This window comes from Pygoscelis adeliae, unplaced genomic scaffold (assembly GCF_000699105.1).
Source record: "Pygoscelis adeliae isolate BGI_AS28 unplaced genomic scaffold, ASM69910v1 Scaffold318, whole genome shotgun sequence".
Classification (NCBI taxonomy): Eukaryota; Metazoa; Chordata; class Aves; order Sphenisciformes; family Spheniscidae; genus Pygoscelis; species Pygoscelis adeliae.
Window position 1 is genome coordinate 3,453,875 of NW_008825430.1, and position 13,240 is coordinate 3,467,114.

Genomic DNA, 13,240 nt, shown 5'->3' on the forward strand with positions numbered 1-13,240 from the left:
TGGTGCTCAGAATCACAGAGGGAGAAGGAAAAATAAGAAAACCTTCGTAAGTGGAAAACGTTACAAACAGACCAACTGCACATACGCCAACTGCCTTCAGAGGATCCATTATATTGAATAAACCCGGCATAATCTTCCCAGGGTCACAGAGTGAGTCATTAGCAAGACGGCACTAAGACAGAGGCATCCTGATTTTTTTTTTTTTTTTTTTTTTAACTACTCTGATTACTTTAAGACCCCAATTTAAAAGGCCGTAGGTTTGTGCTGGCAGCGCAATCATACAGATTACTCGCGGCTTTACAAATTGGCGTTCTTGCAGTCATCTCACTACTATGGGCCTGCAGCCCTTTTTTGTTTTGTCTTTTTTACTTGTTTGTGTTCTGTTCAAAATTATGTATGGTTTTTTTTTCTACAAAACCCAAAGCAAGCCGGAGATGGGCGGGAGCCTCTCCTCTGCCTTCACGCGCCCACACCAGGACTGCGCACGCCGCTCCGCAGCCCCGAGCGCTCAGGCCAACTCTGTGCTGCCTGCCAGCATCAAGCACCCTTCATGTGCTCATCAGCTACGGGATGTTCTTCAAGAGAGACTTCGGGATGCTTAAAACCAACCAATTGACCCAGGAGAGCAGCTGAGAAGGAAAACTGAAATTGCTTCCACTTCTCTTCTTGCTACGCTATTCCTTTCTGTCGCAGTTCCCTTTCAGAATGGGTAGTCTGTAGGTGGCTGCTTTGGTATTATCATTAAAGACAAAGCAGTTTAAAAGCTGCTGTTACGGCCCGTTAGCCTTTGGCTGCCACGTTCCCTCTCTGTTAGTAAAGGGAGAGGTTTTTTTCTTGTACTTATTTGTCTAACAAACGGTGAATATTTGTTTTCGTAGACTTCTGCGGTGTTTGCACCCACCGCGTAGCCCGGCAGAGCACGTCGGGAGAGGCGATTGTCTGGCTAGACCCATCCAGCCACCACATCGCTCTGGTTAGGCGAAGGCTGGTTCAATACGGACCACAACAAGTAACTGTGGAAAATGGTCACTTGACACCTTTTAGACAGCATAAATACAGATGTTTTCTGAACAAACATTTTCCATCGTGTTGTAGATGCACTTTTGCATGTCACTAAAATAACTATTTGTAATTCCTCATTACGACCCTTAATGCCCGACTGAAAATTATTATTCAAGTAGGCGTGCTTCAAAAGGTACTGCCCCTTCACAGCGGGAACACCTTTAGCCAGACTGGCTGACACTTTCACGTCAAAGGCACAGTTAATTTTAAACTGGAGCAGCAGCACAGGCTTGCAGCATATGACAGCTATGTGTGCATATCTATTTCATATATAAAGACATCCAATGAAAAAAAACACATCAATAAAAAGAAATCTAAATTTGCTTCTGCACTAGAAAAAACAGATACTGAGCCATCGGAGGGTTGGGACTTTAGCACCATGTTTCTTTTCCCTTTAAAAGCTTTTTTTCTTTTTTTTAGTAAGCTACAGCTAGGTGCCATTGTATTGTTATAACACGCAGGGTGATTTCAAATGATTAATACCTTGACAGCATAATCTCATAACAAATCATTTTTATCCATTATCTAAAATCAATTTTTAATTAAAAGAATACGCTGTATTTGTTTTCTGATACTAAATTACCCCGATGATTTTAAAATTACGTGAGATGTTGGCACATACTAAATATACGGCACATATATTTCTGTTGGGCTTTACTGTCTGCCTGAAACGTGAATTTCAATTATTAAGCATTAGTAAGTAATGTCCTGCTATGTAGGGTCTGCAATTAATTTTGCCAGAAATGATCTCTTTTTGTAGGCTACATTTTTTTCTTTCGAAACTGTACTGTATTTGCACAAAATTGGTTATTTTTCTAACCTTACAAGACAGGGTCGCAGGAACCAGAGCGCAGCTGGAAACCTGGATCGAGCTCCAGTAGAGGCTTCATACGGGCGTACATCACGTATTTGCAAATGCAGCGCCTCTTCTCGGTGTGTCACGTGGGCAGCCCCGACGCCGTACTGCTCCCTACCACCGCACGCCGGCTACTTTGGCGTCTCATATTTAACTCGGGAGGCTGAAAGTCACCTACAGACACCCGCTCTCCCTCAAGAGCACGCATGTCAACATGCGCCTGCAATGAAAATGGAAGGACACCGGCGTGCGCCGCCGGCCGCCTCTGCAAGTCCCCGGTAAGGCCGATGAGAGGATGTCCCTGTGCCTTCTTCACAGAGCTATGACAGGCAAGCAGAGCTCTTCCTCTATTGTAATCCCCGCAACAATGCGCCTAAAACCAGCTTCACGAATAACGAAACTAGACACTCGGTACATTGGAATATTTTATTTTGACTTTACATGCGGTGTTAAAAACCCAAAGAACGTATTATTTACACATCCACAATACAAGTTTACAAGATATCTATACATGTTAAAGTACTCTATAGTATAGAGCAGCTTCATTTAAGGGTTACTTTTTTTATGCCGTACCATTAAAAAAGATACAATCTGCGTTTACCTTTGCACAAATGGATAAAGCATCTTTTATTATTAAATTAACAGAATAAGGACTAGGTTGAATGTTAGAAATTTCAACATAAATACTGAGAGAACTCACATTACCATCTACAAGGCAGCACAATGTTACAGGAGGTTATCAGGGTTCACATACATTTATCTTTCGGTTTCACACAAGTCTGTATTAATTAATATTTGTAAAGTGAATTCCGATCAGTTTGTGTCTTTTGACAACAGAGTACATTTTTAATAGTTATTAATCTGTAGTGTTTTAGTTGCAAGACAGAAGTGTTTAGGAAGAGAGATCATTGATTTTTGGATCCAGAGGTCTCAAGACATAAATGTCCCTTACAGCTTTACAAGAGAAAAATGACTACTTCTATCCTTCGTTCCTTGTTCCGTAACAGAGATCCAGTTTTCAGTGACTAACCTTTTCTCCCCTTCGAACGCATCACATACATCGCCACCGTCTCTGAAACCCATTGCAGTTATTTGTCCCGCTAATTCATGAATATTCCCCTGCCATGGTTATGTCTATAGTTATGTTCAATAAACAATGTGGTAGTGTGTAGTTTGCAAGCTCAAATAGCCATCTGTGTCGAACGTCAGCTGCAAGTGGATTCTGTAAACCCCACTAAATAGCTTACACAACTTTAGCAGGTGTCGCATTACCCTAGAAACCTCATTTGATTTCGCATTATAACTGTTTGATCCTTCGGAGAGCTGGAGTGGAATGTTTATCATGGTAAGGTGATTTAATGCTGCTGTCTTCTTGGATTGTAGGCTGCCTTTAGTTACCATTAATTATTCTTGCTTTTTATCCTTTTTTTTTTTTTTGGGTGCTGTTGAGAGGTTTTACAACTGGCACTCGGGAGATATGTGCTATAGTGAGAACACTTGACAGATTTATTTATTTTTTTTTTTAGTACTTTTATCATTTGCATGAATAAGGCACAAAATGCACAGATTCAGGTAAACTCACACATAATATTTACAGAATATTGTCATTACCTGCATGACTTTGGAAAAAAACCCTTACATTACACAACAAAAACAAATTGATTGCACTACTGTTGAGTTTTCACAGACTGCTTCTGCCAGGCCAATTAATGTTTCTTCTTTTTTTATTGACAAGAGTCTATCAGCGTGTAGGGCATTATTAAATGCAACAAAAACGTAACCTTCTCTAGTTACACAGGCCTTTGCCAAGTGAATTGATCATTAGCTGCCCTCAGTGAGAAGTACAGGGGCTCAAGTTCACAGCGTCCGGGTACTGGACGGAGGCGCTGTGGAAACACAGTAGAACTCCCCCGTTCCAGCCCAAAACACTAGATTTGAAATGCACAGCTCTGACTCGATAGCAGCACAACAGAGTTAGGAGGAATCAAACACATCCGCTCTCGTTCACTGGCTGACCATTTGATCGAGGCGTTACCATTCGGAAGGCTGGCAGAGATGCGCAGTTCATCCTTGGCTGTCTCCGAACTGAACCCCATGGGCTGCAGAAGGCAGTCTCATCTGGTTTGTTCAGTCATGCTCAATGTAAACAATTCCATAGCATAAAAGATGCAATGGGAATCTAAGTACATCCTAGTGTGTACAGTACACACGCACATCCACACACACGCACAGCTTTATCCGTGGCACAAACAAAATGCCACACACATGGAGAGAAAAAAATAATAATGCTACAGTTGGGCCAGAGACTGAATTCCAGCAAATCGATTATTAACCCAGATATTCATCGAGACATTACCATTTTCTGACATTTGTGCAAGAGGCAAGGTGAATGCATACATATTAAAATGTTCACATTTAATGGGAAGGACCACGCTTAATGGCAGTCTAAAATGGAACCCATTTTTCAAGTATTTGCTTACTGATTCTTTTTCCCAATAACTTTTTTTAGCTATCTAGAACAGTAAAGTAGCCCCCACCCCATTGTGCTACATGTCTCCTTAGCTCCAAACAAAAGAAATGTAATGACCAGCACTTTCCTTTGTTTTTTGTGTTTGCTCTTAGCAAGTACACGAAGTCTTGCTGTAGCTACACGTGGCAAGACACAGATGTTGCTGAAGTAAAAGACAGTTTCTTTGGCCACTTTGTTCTCTTTAATAACAAGCAAGTCTCTGTCTTACGTGTCTACCACAACATCATCTCACAACCTGTACAGGTCAATGCCACACTCATTTTTAGCACAGACATGTCCTAGTAACTGTATTTGTTCAGTGGTCTGACTGAAGTTGTCTGAGGAACGAATGAGGGTTTTGGTGGCACGTCGGGTTTTAAGGAGGGTGTCCTCTTTATTCCTGTACGAGGAAGGGTGCCGTTGCTCGTGTAACTGCTTTGCCTGGACAAGGAAGGCTGGAGGTGAACACTGACAGGCGTCCCTTGCATGTAGTCCATCTTTGTGCCTGCCGTGGGAGGCATGTACCCCCCCCGATTAATACTAGGCTGTCTGGATAACAAAACACCATTTGGTGAGTTTAAGTTTTTAGGAAGGGCAGATATTGAATGCCTTTGTGAAGAATTTTTGTGATAACCTCTCTGCCTTTCCAAAGAGGTCATTGGTACTGCGGGAGTGGTGGGAACGTCCACTCGTTTTGTGGGGCTGTTTCTCGGAAGAGTTGATGGAGGAGAGTATAAAGACGCCTCCCTGTTGGGAACCTTAGGTGGGATCTCAGACATATTTCCCATTGGATCCAGCATTAAAGTCTGGTGGGCCACTTGAATATCTCCCATAATTGCTTTGGGATTACTAGTAGTTTCATTTAAGTGTTTCAGAAAATCATTCAGCGTGTTCCTGGAATCAACAGATCTCCTGTGGTCTCTTTTGCTGGATGGTTTTGTAAGTGGATGATCAATATGTTGCATCTTTTTGTCTGCCTTGTGCGCATTAGAATTTGAGAACGATGTATTGTAATCATGGGTAGCATTGGGAAGAACGATAGCACTAGGAATATGTCCATGACTTAGAGGAGAGTGGGGCGGAGGGCTAGAAGGAAAAAACTGAGGGCTTTTTAGTGGGGTTTCCTTTCGTGAAGCGTTGAGGTTACTATGCGCTTTGTCCGACTGACTTTTCATAGCCTGCAGAGTCTTTTGTTGAAGAACTGGTGTAGATTCAGGAGTTGGAAGCGCAGCTAATTCCGGAGGCTGGCCCCGGTGGTCCATCATCATGGACTTCGTATCACCGTTTGGTGGCAACTCCTTTCTGCTAGTCAACAGGTTCGTGTAAAGTTTGGGTGAATCAATGTTTTGTTGATACTCCTTGACGGGACTATCAAACAGCCCATTCAGTTTAGCAAAGCTCCCACTGGAGTCAGTACAGGACTGAGCCGATTCTGCATCTTTGTGTATTTTTCTGGATTTCCGCACAAATATATCCCGGTAACAGTAAACGGCCACTCCCGCAATAAAGGCTCCCAGGACAAAAGCAGCAAAGACACAAGTGATTAGGACATTCATATGTACCATTTGGTTGGACTCTCCTGATTGTACTTCCCACCTTACACCTGCAAAAGACATGCAGTATATCATAAATCTACATGTACTCCATACCATTACATTTCAGAAGAAGGTAGCCTCCCTCACCAAGTGTGTGTAAGCGCTCTGTGTCTAGTGCTAGTGTAACTCAGTTGGATCCTGCAATCCACAGCACTGGTGAATGCAAATGGTTTTACAAATAAAAATGACTGTGTGAGCGTTGATCAGTCTAAATGAAGACTGTCCATTTTCTTTGATAATGGGGAATGCTCGTCAAAGCTTCTCTCTCATACTACATTCGGTTTAGCCTGTCCCCAAATTTCCTTTAAGGCTCACACAAAGGGGCCTCTATGTTATCAACATTAATGATTTCTGCTGGAAAATTGAGGTGAGAAGGTGCTACTGGGCCAGACAGCAATTAATAACTCATGGAGGGATTTCTCTCTCAATTTTCTGCCCAACTCATAAATCAGTATCAGAAGAGAGACAGGATTATGCAAAGGTTGTGTAAAACTGTATAATGTACATACTGCGTTGTTATAACTACGTTACTGTAAGATGGTGCAAAACTTGTGAACTCATACACCCGTCGGTTGCTAGCCTTGGAGTGGCACACCTTGCATTACGCAAGTGTACTGTTTTTGAAGCTCAAGGTTATGTCATTCTATTAAAACACTAATTTTGCTTTTCTTTAGTCAATAATGAACATAAATACTTGCACAACATTAAAAAAAACAACTTGCAAGGTTAAGTTATTAGAGAATGTTAAAATTTAGAAAACTTTTAGCTTAGACCAAGAAGTTGAATATTGGATTAGTTTTTTATTTGTGTATTAACAAGCTCCCTTTGTTTTTTGAGATTTTTGAAGCAACCACAGACATCTTGCAGCTAAGACAATGTTAGTTTTTAATGAAAGTAATTCTGTTAACTATCCCAAGGGATGTTAAAATGAAAGAGCAAGAGGGAAGGAAGAGATTGACTTTTGTTAGAGGCAAGGCCTTCGAACATTGTTAATGTTCAGGGTTATAGGTTTTAATGGCACTGTGCAAGAGAAAGAAAACATGAGTAAAATTCACTTAGTAGCCGTGACACAAAATGTGATTCAGAACCAAGAGCAAATGATAACAAAAACTTAAAGCAAAACGGAAAATAATTGCAACAAATTAAAATGACAAATGCACTGCCATAATGGCTGATAGGAAACCTGATATGTTTTGGTGAATGGTAATAAAACACAAATGGGTTTTGGCTGGTGAGATTTTCAGTAAATACAGAATTGTGCAAACATGTCTGTCACCTGGCTATTCTGTGTACTGATGAAGACTTGTGTTAGATCTTGGTTATGGGATTGGAAGCTTCTCGATTCTTTGGTTGACTGCAATAGTCCTACTGAGTTAAAGTCTTTGTTGCCGTAGGAGCCTAATCAAAGGTACGCTTAGCTGAAAGAATGGCTACAGAAAGATGAATTACGTGCAGAATACGTTTCTTTTTGTGTTTGGCTTAAAACCTGTGTGCGTCTCTCCATGTACTGAGATCATCTGTAAACTGATGCTCATATCCAGAGAATAAAAATTCAGCTCATCCTTGCTCAGATCTGACCCACGTTCTTCAGAAACGTGCTGCAGGCAGGCAGAGTTTGGGATATGCCCCATTTAACGCATGGATCTGTCATGGAGCTGTGCTTTGTTTTCTGTTCCTCCCCCCTCAACCAAACAAAAACCAACCAAACCCAAAAACATTAAGCTCTTGTAAGCAACCGTTCAAGAGGACTAATAGTCGTATCCAAACTAGACTGGTTTGAAAACAACCACCAGAGGTGCAGGTAAGTCTTGAATGTAATTTTTTTTCTAATGCATCCAGAACTCCCACTGATTTTAACGGGAGCTTTGGAGCACCCCAGGAATAAAAGGCTGAGCTTATTATCTGTGGTTGCCATTATAAGCTCTAAGCAGCACTTTGTACACCGGGTAAGTAGGTATGAAAAACATGATTGCACTGTCTGCATATTCACAGGAAATGGGTGTAAAATATAGCCCAACGATCATGGCTGTTACATTTAAGCCTTAGACAATGCTGAGACTATCAGGTTTCCATTCAGCTGCAATGTATTCCCTGGTAAGGCCTTACCCTTTGGGACACCTGATAATGGATCAGAATAATCAGAAGTGTTTGGGTCATCTTGAACTACAAATTTCCGAGAGCCAGTCACTTTAGGTTTCCAGGAACCAATCACTTTAGGTGATATAACTGGGATACTTGCCATTGTGGTAATGGAAGCTGAGGAGAACTCCATGTCTGTGGTGGCAAACAGATTTTTATTAATGTGTATTACAGTCAGGCTTTCCTCACTGTTTCATGGCGCATCTAAGCTATAGCTGGAGACAGTATTTAATGGGAGTTACACGTCAGAGCAAAATGCGACCCCCTACGCTCTGCAGAAGTACAGAGGGCTGATTAAAATCAATTGGTTCAAAACTTTAGGTACGAAAAAAATACATTACAACATCAACAGCTGCTAGCCAAAAAGCCAGAGAAGTCAAACACGAAAGCAGTGCAAAAGTTAAAGTAAGCAACTGGTGGAGGTGAAAAGCACAACTCATTCCACTTAATTGCTATATTCTTCACTGGAGACAACATACTTGGCTGCCTTTTAAACATCTTCAAAAAAAAAAGAAGTTACTTGGAAAGATACACACTCATGACAGGTTACGCCTGAGAAACCAGATCAGCTCCATTAGTGCTATTATGGTATGCCAGGAACTGCTGAATGAGGCATTTCTACAGGTGGGGGTGAAAGGAATGTTTTTAACCTCTATTTTGTAATGGTTCCTAAGGAACAACGTTGCATAGATTCTGGCTCCTCTGCAGTACCTTTGCTGAGAGAACCACCATAGCCTACGTGAGGAGGAAACACATCAAATTGGGTTTACAATCCAAAGTCTGCTTTGCACACTCAAGTATTTTGTGCTCACTGTCCCGGTAGGTTTAGGCAGGAACGTCTATGGCTCGAGATCTGACTGAGAAATGTACTTCAAAGGCACACTCATTCAGGACTTGACAATAAGGTTCAGCCGTATCCGTGTCCTAATGTAGCCCTTTGAAAATTCAGTTGATAAAGCAAACACTCATGCAAGCGAGGTAGCATTTCCATGTAACACCCTTTTGTTTTGTTTTGCTTTCCTAAGCGAGTCTCTAACTTTCATTATGGGTAAATATATCTGGAAAATATTCATCTCAAACATTACTTCTTGTCAACTTACAGAAGTGCAAATACATCATCAGAAACCAAAACACAAAATAATGTTCTTGTTGCACTCTTAAAAATTTAACATACAAGTAGATTATTTTCGTATTTGTCAATCAGAAATGCGCCCTGGGTTTGAAAGCAGAGACCAAGTGCCGGGAGCAAAAGCTGGGCAATAAAGGCTCGGTCTTGCTCCTGTTGTCAGGAGTCAACACAGGTTCTGCTTTTGAGTTCAACAGAGGAACACGGGGTCCTGTCTTCCTGAACGCCAGGGGCTGACAGTGAACACACTATTAGAAAAAATCACTGAAGGAGAAAAGGATGTGAAAGTCCATCTGACAACAATGCACAAAGTTCTTTTCTAAGCCACCTTTGTCTACACAGGTCCTCATTCAGCTACACAGTTTGTGATGTTAAATTTTTTCCATTAGCACAAACTACTTAAAACATTTCAAAAATAAGAGAAATACACATTCTAGAAGATGTGTATTTGTGCAAAAAGCTTGCTGGGAAAGAAGGAAAAGAGGAAAGGAGAGGTAAGGAGGAAGATGATGAAATTCTGCCATTCATCTACTAGAGATGACCAATAGGGGCATTCACAAATGCATGGCTGGGGATAAAGAGTAAAGCTTAGTGGACGTTCGTGCAGTGAAGATGTCATCTATGTTAATCAGGCTCTTTAATAAAAGATGTCTCAATAAATAATGAGCTGTCAACATGCGGCTACACAGGGTGAAGTGCTGAGTGAGAAGAGTCTCACTATCTTTACCATCAGTGGGAACATGAGTAAAAGCACAAAAATGGAGGATTGCCAACTGTGCAAAAGGAAGGAAAAAAGGGCTGAAAATGCTGAACTGAAGGAAAGTAAAGGTCATTAATTCAAAAAAATTAAAAAAAACTAACCAGATGTTGGGTCGCCAAATATTTTGTAATCTGGTGTAGCTGTAGTAGGCAAAATTTCTAAAAGAATTAAAGGAACAAGTAATCAGTAAAAAGTAACAAAAAGAAAGCAAAAGATCTCAAACCTGAGTAATGGAAAATAAAAACTAAAATATTACTGGTTACAAAAAAGAAATTCTTCAATACTTTGCTGTAGACCCCAAATAGTTGTAAACCGGTGAAGGAAAGACAAAACTCTGCCACCCAGGACCAAAAAGCTCAGCTTTGAGAACATTCACAGTAACACCAGGTGACGCGGTCATCGCGTTACTGAAAAGCTCATCATCAATTTAACATCCATAGTGAGGTGTGGCCACAGACTACCGCTGAGACATTACGGACGAGCAGCAATGACTATGCCTTACCATGGCAGTCCCCAAGCTGCGCTGTGCTGCCGTATTCGACATCTTGCACATATCCTCCGGTGCTGTGGTTGTATGAAACAAACAAAGAGAACCTGCAATTAACAGTATTAGTAGGGAAACAAATGGTGATTTTTCTTTTTTTCTGGAAGCAGCAAATGGAAACATAGACAAGAGCTAGTGTATGGCCCAAAAAATTGTTTTACAAAATGTGCAAGTTAGTTCCCGCCAGGCTTTAAAATTCTACAGACGTGCTTATGCCAGGAAATAGAAAAAAAATCCCTTTTTTCAGCAACTTCATCATGTCGTCTACATTGGGCGTACTCTTGGTTTTAGATACAACTGTCCAATTATACTAGTTAAGGTTTCCACTGGCCTGCTACAAAGGCCTCTTTTTAAGATACAGCTGCTAATGCGCTGTAAGTTACAGACTTGATTTGTGCAAAATGCCTCTGGTATGCATATATATCACCCCAGCTCCAGCGTGGAGGCAAAATCCTACTCTCTTCCCACTGTGAATCCTGTGCTTTCGTATTTGCAATTGACCGTGCCCTGGCCGTGAGCACGCCTGGGAGGGGATACTGTGTACTGTCCTCTCTGAGCTGCTCAGGTTTGCAGGCAGCAAGTTCTTGCCTTCCTACTTCCAACTGCTCTTCCTACAGGTCTGCTCGTCCTCCCACACACATGTAAAACTCCCACTGAAAGCAAGTCCTCACCTAGAGGTTGCAGAATTAGGTCAGACTTTAGCATTCTGTTCTCTTACGTAGAGAGTACACTGAAAAACCATCCCCTCAAAAATGGAGATCTGTTAATCGAGGGCAAGGGAACAGGCACAGGGTATGAGCTCATGTGGTCTGTCAAGCGTACGTAGAGATGCTGGGCTAATTTGAAAAGCAGTACTTACAGCATGCCTGGTGTCACTCTTCCACATGCCTCGTGGTCTAACCAGCCACAGTATGGGTCCCGTGAAGCAATACATGCCCTTGCAAGAGAAAAACCCAAAAAAATCATGCATTTTTTACTTCCTTGCCAAGAGATGTTGGTGCCCTTCCTTTAAGAGGGAGTTCAGGAACGGGGCCGTACTTTTTACATGACCCGTGACGCTCACACCGACTCAGAGGAATTCTAATGACGCAGCTGGAGAACGCCACAAACAGAGCATGGTGGTCCCGGTCCAGCTGAAGGGAAATGACTCTTCTGTCCTCCTCGCTCTCAGCATTACACCTGTTCAGCAAAAATAACAGGAGGCCATTATTTTAGTAACTGTAGTACTTTGTGCAGCGCTTACACTGCAAACATTTTATTTATTTATTGTCTGTGTAGATACTGAAAAGAGACTTCTTACATATATAAATGTAACTTACTACTCTTGGCTGAGTGATTTCTAAACAAACCTATGGGTTATCAAATGCCAGCTTCTGGCTCTTATTTACAGCTAGGTGACAATTTCGCTGAACTAAAAAAATCCATTTTCTTTGTTCTCTCACTCGGCATAAATATCTCGACAGAGCAGAACAGGAGTCCTGTATCGGACGCCTGTGAAGTCTAATCGGAATGCTTCCATTCCCAAATTCTTTGCACCAGAATAAACAAGTTTCAAACGATTAGACATAGTTTATACATTATTGGTCACTCTTGAGAAACCCTCAAGATAAGCTCACGTCATTTCTTTTTAACAGCAGCAGATAGTTCTGACGTTTCATATTCAGGAAGAAGTGTATCTATTTGCAGAAGAATTAGACTGTATCACTAGAATTGGACTGTACCACTGACGTCACTGAAGTGGAATTAGGTGGTTCACTCAACCCATGCAAAATGGCAAGTGACCAAATATTTTCAGGTGGACATGAGGAACACTGAAATGACAAACAAGTGGTGATGTTGGTGATAATGAGTTGGTTTTCGGTTACCGTAAGTTTTTTTAGCTAGGTACCAAGGACTAGCGGAAGAGCTTAGGTGTTCTGGTAATACTTACTTTGCATGATTATATGCTTCAATCTCTTCCAGTAATACGCTGTCATTCAAAGAGAAAGGCCTGGTCTTTGCCAAGATTTTAAGCACTACTCCTGCTTCGGAGCCAACAAATATGACTGTGTAGTTCTGGTAGGGTCCAGCAGCGTGGTCTACAGCGATTGCTGTCAATCTGTACCTATCAAGACCAAAAGGCGTACCATTAACAGCGCGTTTTCTTGTTTTCCTTTTCACGTGCGTTATTTTTGAACGGTGTCATACCTGACACGTGTTTTGGTAAACCAGGGCTCCTCAATGACTGAGGGAACAGCTGAATCCATCAAAGGATGAGATTTGATGAAGGAGAGCGTTTCGTCTGGGAAATCAATGGAGGTTTTGTAAGCCTCTGCTAGGCCGTGTTTTGCACAGCAGCCAGGTCTGAAAGGAGAACAACATTGTTTTCCTCTTAGGTATTTTAGTTAATGCGAGAAGGCAGCCTGCTAATGAGCATCCTTACGGCTGAAGAGTAAAGCTCCGCTTTGCTGTTTACCCGACAAGACGCTCAAGAGTGCAGCTGATTTAAGGACAATATTATGGCATCGTGAGTAAGAACCTTTTACCTTGGCTTTGGTACTTTGTCTTCAGGTACAGCTGTCCAAACAGAGTCAGGAGTCTTTTGTTCTTTAAATCTCCCTTTGAAGACTTTCTCAATGTCATCCATGCTGAAAGCACACACTGCTGAAC

General features: G+C 41.6%; 1 protein-coding gene across 3 annotated transcripts in view; it reads right to left on the bottom strand.

Annotated features, from left to right (window-relative positions):
- Positions 1 to 2,331: 2,331 nt before the first annotated feature.
- Positions 2,332 to 13,240, bottom strand: part of SEMA6D (sema domain, transmembrane domain (TM), and cytoplasmic domain, (semaphorin) 6D) — a 14,895-nt gene continuing 3,986 nt past the window's right edge. The window contains exons 10-18 of one of the 3 annotated variants that reach the window (XM_009330952.1): positions 13,117 to 13,240; positions 12,779 to 12,934; positions 12,522 to 12,695; positions 11,630 to 11,770; positions 11,451 to 11,528; positions 10,550 to 10,611; positions 10,149 to 10,205; positions 8,129 to 8,296; positions 2,332 to 6,030 (exon numbers count right to left, since the gene is read on the bottom strand). The exon at positions 13,117 to 13,240 is cut by the window's right edge and continues 35 nt beyond it. In XM_009330952.1, the coding sequence (XP_009329227.1) occupies positions 4,727 to 6,030; positions 8,129 to 8,296; positions 10,149 to 10,205; positions 10,550 to 10,611; positions 11,451 to 11,528; positions 11,630 to 11,770; positions 12,522 to 12,695; positions 12,779 to 12,934; positions 13,117 to 13,240 (2,264 nt within the window). In that variant the 3' untranslated portion in view covers positions 2,332 to 4,726. Of the gene's footprint in view, positions 6,031 to 8,128; positions 8,297 to 10,148; positions 10,206 to 10,549; positions 10,642 to 11,450; positions 11,529 to 11,629; positions 11,771 to 12,521; positions 12,696 to 12,778; positions 12,935 to 13,116 lie in introns of all 3 variants that reach the window. The other 2 variants (XM_009330951.1, XM_009330953.1) reach the window with 2 other exon arrangements.